This window comes from Mycteria americana, chromosome 8, assembly GCF_035582795.1.
Source record: "Mycteria americana isolate JAX WOST 10 ecotype Jacksonville Zoo and Gardens chromosome 8, USCA_MyAme_1.0, whole genome shotgun sequence".
Taxonomy (NCBI): domain Eukaryota; kingdom Metazoa; phylum Chordata; class Aves; order Ciconiiformes; family Ciconiidae; genus Mycteria; species Mycteria americana.
In genome coordinates this window covers 9544060-9560037 of record NC_134372.1, presented here as the reverse complement: position 1 = coordinate 9560037, position 15978 = coordinate 9544060, and the positions used below count along the sequence as shown (strand labels likewise).

Here is a 15978-nt window from a genome sequence, read left to right as displayed (position 1 = left end):
AATTATTAGGGCTTTCAAACAATATTTTAACATCTGCTCCCCAAAATCAACCAAGAAGCAGTAAGCTATGAAGATGCAGTTAGAGGAAGCATCGTGCCTCAGAAGTCGACCTCGGACAGTGTGAGGTTTTTCTACCTGAAGCCACAGCGGCAGCTGAACTGCTCCAGAGGAAGGAGACCAACATCTCCATGAGCTGCCAGGAGCTCTGACAGGCTCATTCATATCCGAATGTGCAAAAACCAAGATTCCTCTCTTCTTTGAAGAGAACCGGTCACTAAAGGAATAGCTAAACACTGGGAGGAGTAATGGCCAAAGAGGTGGTAGGAGTGCGCAGGGACTGCTAAGTGATGGCAGCACGGTGAGACAAACTTCATTTCCACCCTGTGATGGTTTCAGTGAGCGTGCTGAAATCCTTAAGCACTTTGCTAGACCAAATCATCAGGAACTAATTCAATATCCTTTTATTGCTCTGTAAACTCTGACAAAGGAAGAAAAGGAATTATTCTGTCTCCTTCCTCAAAAAATAGCAGCCTTCTTTCATGCTAGCTATCTAAGCCTTTACTGCAAGCTAGATTTCTTCTACACAGTTTGAGCATCATACAAAGTTGCAATTATCTTGCCATCTGCATTGCCTTTCCTCATGGGTGAATGTTGCCTTTTAATCCAAATTAGTATGTTATATTGTTTATAAATATGTATTTATGGCTATGAGGCAGGTATGTCATTGTTTAATCCAAATACATGGTTTATTGTTTTTCAGTGCGTATTTTTAGCTTTGAGGCAGGTAGACCTGCAGAGCAAATAATACAAAAGAATACGTCCATTACAGAGCTGCTTCTGTGCTTCAAAATTATACCACTCTTCTTCCAGATCTCAACATAGTGAGACAAGTACATTGGCAAAATAATTATTTATCACTCTTAAAAGCTTCCTTTAAAATTTCTATCATTCAAATACTGGCTGGGGAAAATGTAAAGTACAGACAAGCATATTTTAGTCTAGCTTTTATGCTGATGAGAACTTACTAAACACCAGAAAAGGGAATAGCAGTTATCAGCCCCAATTCACAACTGTGAATTTTTTAGGCCAAACAGAAGCCCTTGCAGAACCACATCCAAGTGTTAATGACAGGCCCAGTCCTTCTTCCACTGTAGTCACTAGTTATTTTGTACGGCTTCAAATGAGACCAGGTTTGGTCCAATGCTCTGAGCGGGCACGCTGCTCTCAGTGAGACACTCATTACCATGGGGAGCAGGATACGGACCTCTAACATCACCCAAAGAAAGGAAAATAAAGAAAAGACACTGTACTTTGCCTCAAGCTTTTTTTCTTTGATGTACAGGATTCTTCTTTTAAAATCTTTTTTTAGTTGATTAAAAATAATGGGAAGCAGACCTTCAACAGGAAACCGGCTGAATACACTAAGAGATCTCTTTTAAAAGACATTTAAAATCTCCTCAAAATCTGTTCAGTGAATTTTGCCATCACTTATACCTGTACAACAACAGAAGAGCTTGGAGCTCCTCCCGGTAGCGGAGGACAGAGGAGAAGGGTTGGAGCCCACATTTAGGTCCGTGTTCCCAGACCCACCCATCGGTAGGAGCGTCTGCAAGCGAGCTGAACGGGCAGGACCTCAGTCAAGAGCTTTATACTGCAAAAAACATTTGTCAGGCAAATCCATACTCTTGTCTTTAAATGGATTCAGGGTAAGAAAATTTAAGCCCAGGTGTAAATTTGCAAAGTGAGGTTTATTTTTTCTATCTATGCACTTGAAATGAACATTGAAAGGGCAAAACCATCCTAATGCTATCATGGCAATGTCTTTCTCTGCTTCCTAAAGCTGAGATTATCATCTCATTGGTTGTCACACAGCTCCTGAGAGAAGTAATCCACTTGATTTTCCTGTATAATCACAGCACAGGATTTTATTTCTGTTGTTATTGGAATGGAAAATGCACATAGCCTGTTCTCTGTCTTGCCCCTTTTAAGTTACTTACAGCCCTGGATGCGGCAAACTTCAAAACACCCCAACTGCACTAAGAAAGCTAAATCTGTGCTTACTGTAAGTTTCAAGCAACCTGCTTGTTAGGAGCTCTTCTCAACAAAGGCAGGAAAATTTCCAGTTTTAAATTTCTATTCAAATTAAGGCAATGAAGACTGAAGACCACAAAACTGTTGCCATTGCTTTCCAGCACATAAAATTAACAATTCATGCTGCTGTGTGCAACTTTCAGTCAAAGTTTGTCTGATTTATAAGCAAGCAGATGGTTCACACGATAGTCCACAATAAATTACAACAGTTAGAAAGACAGCTACATTTTGAGAGTGACAGTGCAGCTGAGCTACAGATGGGTTTATAGATGACCCTTCCAATTTTTAATAATCTCCATAATTTATGTGCAAGTAAAGAAATGCGAGGATTCCTAATGCACCTTCTTGACTAAGTACAAATCACTTTTATTTACATAGGCAATACTTCATGGTCCAGTTAACTTCTTAATTAAAGGCAGCAAGATGCTCATGTTCCATGCAAGTGGCATGGAAAATACTGTTTAGTGTGCAATATGTTCAGCTGGGAGTTTAAGATGCTCTGATCACTCCTGGAAAAGGGAATGCATCTATCTCGTTTCTTTAAAACAAGACTACACGGGTGCAAACACTGCTACTACCAGTTACTATTCATTAATCTCCAGATAAACTTTAGGCTCATGCAGTAACAAGGTTATGTTTATTTGCAAGCTCTGATGCTTAGAAATAAGCTCCTAATCCAGGAGGCACCACGGACTGAGTATTACTGAGCCAGGACTAGGATGGGGAAACAACAGGAGCAGAGACCCTCGTTATATGAAGAGAGAGGGATTTGGGGGTTCACTGTTGAACGGGTGAGGGAAAAGGAAAGCGAGCCTGCACAGCGTCATTCCTGAGACAGGAGGCAGCGGTGATGCAGAAAGAAACTGGCTGGAAGCAGCTTTAAGATGCCAGTTCACGTCAGTGATTTTAACAGCCACTTCTCTGGCATGGGACCGAACCACTGCGGTCCAATCCTTCTGCTAACATTTTTGAAGGGACTCCCAGAAAGATGCCTTTGTTGGGTTGTCATCAATTGCATGCCACAGTACAACAGATTCAGTTCTTCTTGGTTGCAATTTCAGTTGCAATGAGTTACCTTTCAAAAGGAGTACAGCCAAATGCCACAACTCTGTCCAGAAGGTGATGAAGGGGGCAGGACCTCCTAGAGCTCTTTAAGGCACAGATTACAGAAGCTCAGAGGTTCCCACACAGCCAGTCTCTTGGGATGACATTTGAGGGCTCTTCCTTCTCTCTAACCCTTGGTCTTCCCTTCTTGCCAAATTAATTTGAAAAAGAAATCAACTTTTAAGTGGAAATCCAAAACTATCTTTAAACCAGAAGGCACAGCTCCTAGGAAAGCAACTCTGTGTGTACTTTTAATTACCACCTTCCTGGGACTTAAGAGATGCAGTAGAGAAGAGGCACCAGTGACAAATTCAGGCTTTCCAGAATTATCACAATTCATGTTTTGGAGATATTTTGGCAGGGATTGCCCAGCTCTGCCCACAGCAGGGCAGTGTGGGGAGCAGCACTGCAGAGACACACGAGTGGGAAAACCCACTCCACAGAGGTCACGGGACTGCAGCCACTTACACAAAAAGCAATTCTTCCCCCGCCATTTCCATGCAGCACCAACACCCCTTCATCTACTACACAGAATGATAGTGAAATTAATTTTTTTTTTTTAAATGAAAGTCTTCTATAAATAACCAGCATCTGAAAGTCTTTTGAGCTTTATATAAAACCATTATCTACTACTGTACACAAGTCTTAGGTTGTTTAATTGAACATATGAAAAATATTATATGTCAGCTTATTTCTGGGATGCTCCTTACTTTACTGTTATTTGTCATATTGTTTCTGTTACACTTTGCATATTTAAAGCCGCATTATGCACTTCTGAAAACCCAGAGAAGATTACTATGGAATTAGTATGGATGTTCATCTGTACTACTGAGTGCTGAGCTTGGCACTTTATTTTAGCAATATTCATCAAGTTCAGGAATTGCTAGTACACCTCCCTCCAAGGGAATACTGGGTCATACTACTCTTCTTTAAAAAAAAAATAGCATTGATTATGTAATCATATTTTTAAATATTCTGTAACTATCGCCCTTTGATTGACTGCAACTCTTTCATTTGCTTACAAGAGGCCAAATTCACACGTAGCACAAGAAAGCAGGAGTTGATTGAAATCAATAGGATTGCCCCTGTTGGCCCCAGCCCAATAGTAATTCCAGCATTATCGTGAGCAACCTGAAAGCCAGCACAGGCTATTCCAGTTTAACTCCACTGAGAAGTCAGAGAAACTATGCACATGGTTTATGTAACTACATCGTTAATACAGTTTCCAGGACTCATCTACTGAAGGCAGCAGGGATGCTCCAACTCACTAGGCTGTAGATCAGACCTTCTGGCTTGCAACTACATCCTTCTCTGGCTCACAGCAAAAATAATCCTGGAGGCGGGATAATGCAAGGAGCACGCACAAAGGCCTTACTTTATATTTCTTGCTCCTTGCATTCATTACGCTGTCAATGGTGTGGAAACTAGTTTCATAACCTCAAGAAGGGGACACCTTTTGTCCCCCCTGCCGTATTAAAATGTAGATCAATATGATAATATGTAAACAGTGAACTCCCCACTAGCAAGAAGTGATTCTTAGTTCTCTTAGTAATCAAATATTATTTCCAGCAATCTAACTAGAGAAACAGAAATGTAAGTAGCAATTTGTCAGTCTATTTATCAAACAGAGTGCTGCACCTTTTCCACACATTTTACATTACGAAGTGTATGACACGTAAGGTTCTGCCGTTCTGTTTTAATTCAGGGATGAAAACATTTATAGATATGAACGTTTTCTCATTAACTTTTCTTCCTAAATGATTATGCTTGTTCAAATCAATTCCTAGCCATCTTACAGAGGTTACAACCTCCAATAATTAAATCGGATATTGTATTGGATGTTGTGTTGATTATGCTACAAGTTCCAATTCCTACAAGACCACTGAAACGCTGAGATAAAGGGATGTTAACTTTATTTAATTAGCTATCTGCCATTGTTATCAAAATGGAAGGTTGGTATCTGACTCAAATTAACACTTTGGATCAGGAAACAAGATAGATGACATCTTCTGAGAAGGATCCTGGAAACTCTCTATAATCGTTTCAGTTATTTTAAAGCTGCTCGGACAAACAGGATTGCATTAGAAAGAGCAAAAGTCACTGACAGTCAATGAAGTGCTGCTATGAAAATGCTATTTCAATCACACTTGGGTGCTTTCTCATTTTTGGTTGTTAACATCCTTGCCACTTTTGTCAAGCAGTCTCGCCTAGCAGCACTGAATTTTAACTGCCATAATTTTAAAACACAACATGAAATAGGACTGAGCACATAATACGGGTTTATTGTGCCAGCTAACAGCAGATCAGGCCCTTGTGCCAAGGCATCACCTCTCTGCTCTCTGCAGAAAAGGAGTAACCAGTTAAACGCGAGCTGGATTTCACAACTGCCTGCCGTGCCTCTACCTCGGAAACATTAGGTCTCTCAGTTGCGGGTTGTTTATGATTTAACTCAAAAGGAGACAAAAAGTGTGAAATCTCAGAAGTCCTGGAAGTTTTTTAACTACAAACTAAACTCGTGTGTATCAACCTTCCAACTGCCCAGAGGATATAGTATTCGAACGAGGTACTCAAAGGACACCCACTGTCTCACTCCCCAAATTACATTTGTATAGAGCGGCCAAAGTAATTTATCTGATAACCATGCCACCCTGCCACTTCACGGTTTCTTACAGTTAGAGCTACAGAAACGTGCTTATTCCTCTCCCAATAACTTACTGGTCTTGACCGGATTTCTTTGGCGTAGAGAGGTTTCAAGAATTCTGAATCTCCTTCAAGCTTTAGACCCTTCTCCGTGATTCTCAGGTTCCCCATTCCATCCTAAAACACAGACAAAAAGAAACAACCCCATTAGTTACAATTACTAAATTCACCAGGCTGCCAATAGCTGATTTTTTTTTCCCCATAGATGAGAACATGTAAAGCACTGGGAGGCACTAGAGAATGCAATTACTTGTGTTATCCTTTTAGTTCTATTTCTGTGAAAAAAATTTCTATTCAGAGCGATCTGCAACGCTCCCCAGTAAACCATTTACACAGCTGAAAGATGTTCTTTTAAGCTAGTCACCTCTACTCAAAGAGACGCAGCGATGCTCTGTGTTAACAGGAAACTATTCACTGTAATATTCACTGCCTGCCTGTATATTAATATACCTTCTCATTCATACCAAATCCATATAAAGACTACGTGATGAATGCTACTGAACTCCATATAGAGAATATGTGATTAACTCCACTGAATCGACAAAATGAGGTTTGGCTACGTAGGAGTATTGTAATAAAATGTGGTAGGAAACTTGACCCCTGTTATTTGGGGAAATCTCTGCAAAACATGGGCTCTTTGGTGGGGTTTCTTTAGGGCTATCAGCCCTTACAGCAAAAAGATGTGGAAACCTGTTGATTAGTTTCAAGTCTCACAGTCTTTCCTGCGCTTTCAATATTGTTAAGATGCTACACGGCTTTATTGGAATAGACATTTGTGCAAATATTTGCTCTGGGAGAAGCAACTACACGACAGAAGTATCTTTCCAACAGACTGCTCTCCTGTCTTGGGCTAACTCCCGACTTTTCTCTCCCACAATGATCAGCTCAGGACCGGAGCCCTCGCTCTGCTCCTTGCACAGCCCAAGCACATCCCAGCAAACTGAACCTCTATATCCAAATATTTGAGTCTCCTGAGTCATTCTCCTGCCCTTCAAACAACCATTGCAAAGTCCAGTGGCCAGGCATGAAGTGACTGCTATAACGTGCATTTCTGTCCTCTCCTCATTTGGATTTCTCACTTGCAGCTATCAGTCCTCGCCCTCTCCCCAGCCCTGCACCAGGCTCCCCCAGTCCCCACCGTTCCCTCCGCTTCCATGGCAAAAATCTTCTTGACAAATGGCGTTAAGTGTTGGCTGCAGGCCTCCAGCAGATGACTGCAAATAGTTCATTTTCTTTAGAAATTGTTTAGTTATGTGTGTCCAAGATGTAATGAAACATCTGACAAACCATAATAGCAAACAAAATATACGTCAAATTTTTATACGAGTTTTTCTTATGGTTTTTATGCAATAAGACAGGTATACGGATACATTGGCACAGAGCAGAATTGGACCAAACTATATTTCACCTTTAACTTGTGAAAGTTGTAACTTTTACTAAGATGAGGGATTTAGGTTCACTTAGGCTATAATTGCTTAGAAGGTGTGTGTGTGTGTAAGAAACATGGTGTGGGGAGGGAATTGCAAAAGTAAATGTATAATCAAAACCACATCAAACGCAAGGTATTATTTCTAAGATTCACGGTGATTGTCAAAGTCTGCAAGGATTGAGGTAAGTCGGGAGGGTTTTCTGAGAAAAAGATGGTCTGAAGAATACCTTTTAGCATAAATTTGACCGACATCACTAGGATTTGAGACTGACGCTAGCAAAAGCTATGTCTCCACATGTATAAATTAAGATTGGGAAATGACCAAGAGTTGGGTAGTCAAGAACAGGCACCACAATCCTCAAACATACCCCTTAAGGAGTCTTTCCACCTGTTTTCTTTTTTTTTCATTTCTCCAGGCTAGAGAAGCAGGAGGATGATACTATATGATGCCTCAGGCCTCCAAGGTAAGGCAGGACACAATAATCACAAAACCTACAATATCTGGAGCTCAGCGTGGGGAGGACATTGCAATGAGGGACACACACATCAGCACTTACAGCAACAGGATTCACATTACAGTGAGAGAGATATTGAAACCATGCAGGTCACAGGATGGTAGGAGTAGTAACTTGGAGGAATTACTGATCTATAAATATGGACGTACCATACTGGCTCCATAGCATCTCATCATGCAATTTAGGGACTCATTGAGAGGGACTGAGCTGCCTTCTTCTCAGTTGCTGCTAGGCATGTCCTTAAACACCGAAGCCCAAATCAAAAGAGCCACCTCAGCGCCTAACTCGCAGCTGTTTCAGGGATTTTAGAGGAAAGGGGTATGTACTTGGGTAGAAACCCTAAGAAGATCAAGAGAAGACCAGGAAAATCCAGGAAAACCACATGTATTTGGATATACGTCTTGCATGTTTCCTAATCCAGCTGCAAAAAATAAAACACATCTGTCTACTTTCTCTTCCTCCCATTGCACGTGCCCCTCCAGCACCGTAACAGGAAACACTGTCACTAAAGACGAATGGCTAACCAAACCAGATTTGAACGAACTATGGCCAAAAGGCATGAATTTGGAGGGATAAAAATCAAAGACATAGCACAGCTCAGCAGTGATAGCGGTCACTTGCCAGAGGTTCTCCTGTTCCAAGAAGTATCGCTCCCAGGGTGTACCCTGCCAAGTAAAGATCTTTTTTGCCAGAGCGTGGTGTCTTATGAACAAAGGCAGGCTCAGGAGTGCTGGGCAATAAAATGACTGCTGTGATCTCATTTTGAAATGAAAGCTGTAAGTGAACTTTAAATAGAGACATATCCTGAAAATGCTGTTGATTGTTGAAGGGAGGGGATGAGAGATGGGTCATAAAGTGTCACTTGCTACATTCCTTGTCCCGGGTGTAAAATATTGCCTTATGAATTCTGGGTTGGTGGTGGCACAGAAGGGGTTCATTTATCTCAAGCAAAAGGATGAAGGAAAATGAGTGAAATATGATTATGCTCCAAAGAGCCCAGATTAAATTTTGATAGTGGTATGTTTTGTGATTTGAGTGAGCAGGAATTATTACAGCTATCTGCAGACCCTCACGCATTTTGTGCTGCTAAAAAAACTCTACAAATTTTCTCCCCAAATAGGTATTTCAGTAAGGTTACAAGCCCTGAGGGCTTTCACATTGCAGGCTCTTCCCCGGTTTCATTAAGAGAAGTTGCAGGTCATGCGAGCTGGTATATGCCACACATAGCTGCAAGGATGACCACCTCTGTGCATACACAGTCCTGACCACTTCCAGGGCTCGCTCCTGAGCTGAAGTGGGGCAATATTTTACCAGGAACATGGACCAATGGATAAAGGGACTTGCCAAGTCACCACTGAAGCTGTGGCAAACCAGCAAAATTGATGGCTCACACCTATATTCTATCCTGATTAGCAATACAGATCCAGCATTCCACTCCGCTCTTCCCTTGTGTGTTTCTCTTCCTTTTTCTCTCTGTCTCCCAAGTGTCCCACACAGGATTTTTATATATGAAAAACACACATATTGGACATTTAGCTCACAGCTAGCAGGTCCTATACATCCCAAAGGAGGTATCAGGCCTATGGGACAATGTACTACAACCAAAACATCAAGAACACATTTGATTTATATCACATAAGCAGACGTATTCTCTTACAAAACCACTGGGTTGGAGAAAAGGAGACACTTCCCCATGTTATTCTTCTCAACGTTTGATCCTTCTCAACCTCTGAGCTGCACTCACCTTTCTCTCCTCCTGGGGCTGCCAAAACTAATAAAAGCTGCACCCACCAGACATTATCTCTTGACTTCCCTGGTGTTTGGGATCGGGATGCAATGCTCAGCGCTGACTCTTACCATGATTAACTCCCTGCTGCTCTGCTCATGTTTCTCATGATTAAAGATGACAGCTTTTTGTCGTGACAATCTGGGTCAGTAGGTCAAAAAACAAGCAAAGGTTGTAATCTGAGTTTAAAGTTAACAGGTATCCTGGCCTCTTACAGTACAATCATTATTAAATCATATTCATTTATTATTTTCCATTAGAAAAAAAATAAGCACCTTGCAGAATTATATAGAGATCCCAAAATACAAATACATTAGAGAGAAATCATTGTATGAAAGACTACCTCGCATGTTGTTTTGGATAAAGCATCTTCATCCTCCCTAAATTACATGGTTTAGTAACAAATAAATGTCATACTCTGCTACAGAGAATATATATGAAAGTTTCTATGAAATTTCATGGACCGTGACCTATAAAATGTAGCAGAAAGCTGGCCAGAGTGACAGAGACCATGAGATTTTATTAAACATTTTGTTTGTGATTGGTATATATCCTTATTGCTTGTGAATAAGGGGAAAAAAAAAAAAAGGATTGATTATTTGATATACTGACATCTGACAATCTTTGTTTCTCCCCTTTTTATTAGTAGACTCCTCAGCAGAGAGTGAGTGACTTCGTTGTGCAGGCACTAACCAGCTTCGTGGGAGCTTCCAGGAGGCAAGCTCCAAACAGGAGGCACAGAGTCAGGAACTTTCCATTACCACCTGCTTTGAATTATTCGGCTTTTTGGTAGGGCACGGTGAAAACTTCCACATCAATTTTATCATCTACGCCACCTCTCTTTTTATGCAATGCCTTGTAATGTACAGGCATAAAAAATTAGGTGCTGTTGCTGACTGCTCTGTGTTGAAAGGGGAGAGCGATGGTAAAGTCCTGAATAACATAAATGTCATTTCGGTGATACTGAATGAGAAAGGATTTTTTTTCTTTTTATTAGCTTGAGAAGCAACTCAGTTTAACAACCAATTACAAACGATGGTGTTAGTGTTAGGGGAAGAGCCCAGCATTGCTGTTATGTGATCACCTATGTGATCACTCTCTTAAAGGTTAGCACCGTGGCTACATATGTGGGTAAAGCCCACATGGTTTTTTGTTTTCCTTTTTAACAGTTGTGGGTTACTTTAATTTTTTTTTTTAAATTGTATGGCTGGTAGCAGGGAGATTCAGTTAACAGAATAAGAAAAATCAGCCAACCTAACCAGAGACACGCAATTGCTGTGGTAAATACCTGGAAGTGACATAGCCACACCAATCTGGACTGCTCACACACAGGAACAGGGGTAATTTTCAGTGGCGTCTGCCATCCATGGGCAGCTTTATTATATCAGGCTGGGCTCACGCCACAGCTTAACCTAGTCAAGAACCAAGGCGGTGATAACATGTATTCACTGTGGCCCTTCGTGCCACGATGCTTTGTTCTTTACAAACAATAAATTCAGCCTCACACTCCTCTGCGCTTCCTCTGTTCTCCTGCCATTTCTGAACACAGAGGCAAATTTGCTGTTTATTGAGGTCTTTCTAAGGATTTTAGGGATGCTGGTGATGGGGAACACAGAGAGCTCCAGCTATCTGCTGGCCACCACTGGCACCGGTGGGTGTTTCCCCATGCTTTTTCCTGCACCTCCATCCCTTTTCAGTTTTCAGGAGAAAAACCGTTGGCAAGGTTTGTCTCTGCACGGCAGGTAAGCATTTACCTTTTTTACTACGAATAAACTGAAGTTATGTTTGGCAATGTCCTGTGGGAAAGAATTATCTTTGGAGACTGCTCATGTCAGATGGCTGAAACACCTGATTATCGTTGCTTGTATTATTGATTGCTGTGCTCTGCATCGCTTCCAGATATGTGCAAGTTATTACACAGCTCAATACATCCAAAGTTAGGGAAAAAAAAAAAAAGCAAATGCAAGTGACCTGTTTTTTTCTTCCCCTACTGGGAAGATTTCTGTGCTGGTCTTCTACATCTGACTTGACATTAAATGTTTCCAGATTCCACAGATTTAAGGAAGGTCTGTACAGATAGACATCACTGTCAGTTCTTCACAGCCTCAAACACCTACTTGCTCTAATAGGATCTGCCCTCCCTCCTTCTCCTCATTTTCTTCAGTTAATTGGTCATCTCAATAAAGATTCCAGTATCCAGCTGTGGATCAGCAGCAATATTTTCCTATGGAAGCCAGGAGAGCCTCAACACCCACCAGTAACACCAGTCTTATCAAGTTCAAGCTGGTTACACAGAACAGTCAAGAGCGACATACACTCCAAGGTAAGGAGACGATGTGTGACAGCTTCTACCTCTGACAGAAGACTTTGTTTCGAGACCTCACCTATGGACTCGTGTCCAGAGAAGGGCAATGAAGCTGGGGAAGGGTCTGGAGCACAAATCTTATGAGGAGCGGCTGAGGGAACTGGGGTTGTTTAGCCTGGAGAAAAGGAGGCTGAGGGGAGACCTTATCGCTCTCACAACTACCTGAAAGGAGGGTGTAGAGAGGTGGGTGTTAGTTCTCCCAAGTAACAAGCCATAGGACAAGAGGAAAGGGCCTCAGGTTGCACCAGGGGAGGTTTAGACTGGATATTAGGAAATTTTACTTCACTGAAAGGGTTATCAAGCATTGGAACAGGCTGCCCAGGGAAGTGGTGGAGTCACCATCCCTGGAGGTATTTAAAAGACGTTTGGATGAGGTGCTTAGGGACGTGGTGTAGTGGTGGACTTGGTAGTGTTAGGTTTACGGTTGGACTCGATGATCTTAAAGGTCTTTTCCAACCTATACGATTCTGTGATTCTGTGACTCAGGTTTGTGTGGACAGCAGAGAAAACCAAGCCAACGCAGTGTTACACAGCATATATGATCATATCCCTGTATGCATGGATACGTGCTTATGCTTTGAACCGCACTGCAAGGTCTCATGTCCACAACTGGCATCCTTCTCCCTCTTCTTCTGCCTGCTTGTTGACCTCAGGCGTCCCTGTCAGATGTTCTACTGGTAGTGTTTTCATTTAAAGGTGATGGGCATAGTGTGGGATACCTGTGCTGAGACACCAGGGGGTGAAGGAAGGTGACCCAAGCACCTTGCATCACTGCGAGATAGCATATATGCTCTCTCCAGGGAAGGAGGAAAACACAGATGAAGCACAGCTAAGATCTTCGCAGCAAACTGGTGCACTAAAACAACATTATAAATTGCAAGACTAGCAAGCAGCTAACTCACAGAAGGCTCCCTCCAGAAGCCCGTGACAGTCTGTGAGAAGACACCTCTATATAATCTGTGGTGCTGCAGTAATCAGTCACAGGGAGACATGGAGTTGAATGAGCAAAGACCAGCTGTGGGAGTCACCCACTAGAAGATGACCTCTAGAAGCTGCTGTTAAAGTTGTACGAGCTATGTAAGCACTTCTAGTTCCTTCCACAGGTGTGGTCATTTGTGATAGCTACAGGAAAGCCAGGTGGCTGCTAACTTACAAGGAATTACGTGCAAGGGGAGGAAATTGCCTGCAGACCATTATGGTTAACGTAAAATTCAGCCCAAACCAAGCCTATGCAAAGCTCAGAGCCCTTCTTTTCCAGTGGGAACTCCTGTTTTTGTGAGTTCCTCTGCATGACTGCAGGAAAAGAGGCAGAAGATGAGAAGAGGGGATAAATGAGGGGAGCACAAGAACCAAGAGCACATCTCACAGTTTCTCACAGTTATGGCAATGAGCTGCGATGCAGAAAATCTTGACTTCATTCCCACCAGACTCACGTGCCACGATGACGTTAGGGACGTCTTCCATGTGCACATTCCCATGACACCTTTCCTCTCTATCTGTTCCTTCCACACTGACCGAGTGCTCACCAGAGCCGATGCCATTTATTATGAAGATTACTCGAAGAGCCCTATGAAGCCATCATTGAAGGCAAAAGAAACTTATGCATCGGCTTTAGTGGAAGTTAAGGAGAAAAACCTTAAGAAGCAGGAAGAACAGGATCAAATGTGGTTTTCCAATTACTGTTTCAAATAAGTTACAACTGACCAAAGCAACTAAATCCCATCCCTTGAAACAGTTCCAAACTAGTGCTGGAATAATTTCTAAACAAATTGTTCAGCCAAAGCTTGAAGAAAGCTCAGCTCAGGATTTACTGCATATTGCTGGAACTACTTTGGGCAGGAGGTATTTCTTTTCAAAGCAAACTGCTAGTGAGTTAACTCAAAGTATGATCATGTGTGGCACAACAAAACCAGGATTTCTATGAAATAAGGCACTCCATCTGAGAGTACTTTTTTGCAGGGAAAAAGATTAGCAGACCTTTTGGGGAAATGATTATGAACCCCATCATTGTTACTACAACACAACCATCATATGCAGAATTCCCCTCTCGGGTAATAATTTCCCTTTCCATTGGTACGGCAGGGAAGAGATCAAAATTTGCCTTTCACGCCTCCCAGCTCCCTGTTATGGAGCACTTTGGCACTGAAGCATTATAAAATGAGCCATGTTCTCTTAACCGTTTTTCCGCTTTTTTGCTCCAACACAAATAGTAAGGTTTCACATCTTATCATCAACATATATTCCAAATGTGTCCTTTGAATTCTCCATCTTTTTTAGACTAGCTTATTACCATAATTATGCTAACTAGAAGGGAAAAGTCCATCCTGCAGAAATTTGTGCGCACTCAGAAGTGGGAAAAAAAGATTCTTATACTCGTAGGAACAAGTAGTCTTATAATGCAGCAATTTATTAATAAAATCAGCATGCAAATTTACTGTACAGTTCAAGGGGTTGCACAAACAGGTTTTATAAATTATGGTCTAATAGTCCTGAATCATGATAGTCTGTCAATCACCGAATGAAGGATGGAATAAACACTTCTTTGTTTTAAACTATAAAGATCTTGGACACAGCATCCTCTGTGGCATCGCTCCTCCAAGTTACACCAAGGCTGAACTGAACTCACTCATCTTTATATTGTTGCAAGAAGTTTCCAAGGAGAAGGAGGATTTTTTTTTCCTTTCACTATCTTAGTGGATCCCTTTTGTGTTCTGTACTTACACTCTGAAGTAAGATTTTTTGACTAATCCAGTATTCAGCAATTCCCCCTGACCAGCAATGAAGCTGGCAGATTAAAGCCTGACAGTGTGAAAAGGAAAGTACCAGGTCTCACGCAGTGTTTCTGAAGGTGAACTCTTGAAAATGGGGCCAATTACTGGGTCATTTTTGTCTGATGTGAACATGCCAAAACAACTCGGGGCACTAATTAGAGCATAATACCAGGTCTGTTCAAAGAAATAAGGCTTGCGCAAACATGCTCTGGTTTCAAACCCCTGTTCAAGATCCACGCCAACACTCAAGATACCAAAAATAAAAGCACAGGTGGAAAGAGACCGAGCAGGGCCGCGGCCGCTCTCGCAAGTCCCGTCTATAAGGCACATTTGAGGATTCCATCTCAGCAGACTGATCTACAGGCTACGGGAATACTTGGAGGAGGCACTGACCTTCTCAAAAACCACCGCACCTGCATTATATACTCGCTGCTATAGCAACATCAGCCTCCGAAGGTAGGATAATCACAATGCGAACCCGTATTTTCAGTTGCTTCATTTACTCTACTATTATCTCCTCTATTTCCAAAAGCCAGGAGAAAACAGGGTGGATGGGGAGGAATATTTTCAGTGCACCACAATTAATCACTTCTGAGCCTGCATTCCGCTAATATTAGGCATTTAACTGATGAGCCTGCATTTGGAAGATAATCACCCCATGCTACCTCTGCAGTCAGGGGAGAGAAAATGGCAACGGAGTCCACCCAAATCACTCCCTGGAAGTGCTTCTTCCAGCTGCTGTGGAGCTCCTCCAAGGTGACTTGGGCATCTTTTCTGGATGCCTACAGACAGCTGGGATAAACCTAGACCTCAGTAGTGTGCAACAGGATTCAAACAGAAAATAAATGGGTTGTCAGGCAAAACAATAAACAGATATCGTGAAATAAAATATACTTCAAAAATGTGATTCCAACTATAACGACGTAGAGTGGCTTCAGGGATTATTTTAATGATTTCTTTTTTTTTTTTTTTAATCAAGACTCGTATTTTCAATACGAGATAGGAGATTGGGCACATTCAATTTATTTGCACAGGTAGGTAAAAAGAAATTTGCTTTAAAATCAAATTCTCTGTGGTAAGAGGAATCCATAGTCCCCTTGTTAAGAAGCTGCCCTCATGGCTAACGAACCACCACAGAATTTTTATAGCTGTATTTGTCACAAAAATATATGATTTTGCTCTTCCACTATCAGAATATACTGAAAAATAATTTAAAC

At 41.8% G+C, this 15978-nt stretch overlaps 1 protein-coding gene across 4 annotated transcripts in view; it reads right to left on the bottom strand.

Moving 5' to 3' along the window:
* Positions 1 to 15978, bottom strand: part of SGCD (sarcoglycan delta) — a 228981-nt gene that overhangs the window by 84914 nt on the left and 128089 nt on the right. For all 4 annotated transcript variants that reach the window (XM_075509535.1, XM_075509533.1, XM_075509534.1 and 1 more), the window contains exon 3: positions 5911 to 6012. In XM_075509535.1, coding sequence (XP_075365650.1) covers positions 5911 to 6012 — 102 coding nt within the window. The remainder of the gene's footprint in view (positions 1 to 5910; positions 6013 to 15978) is intronic.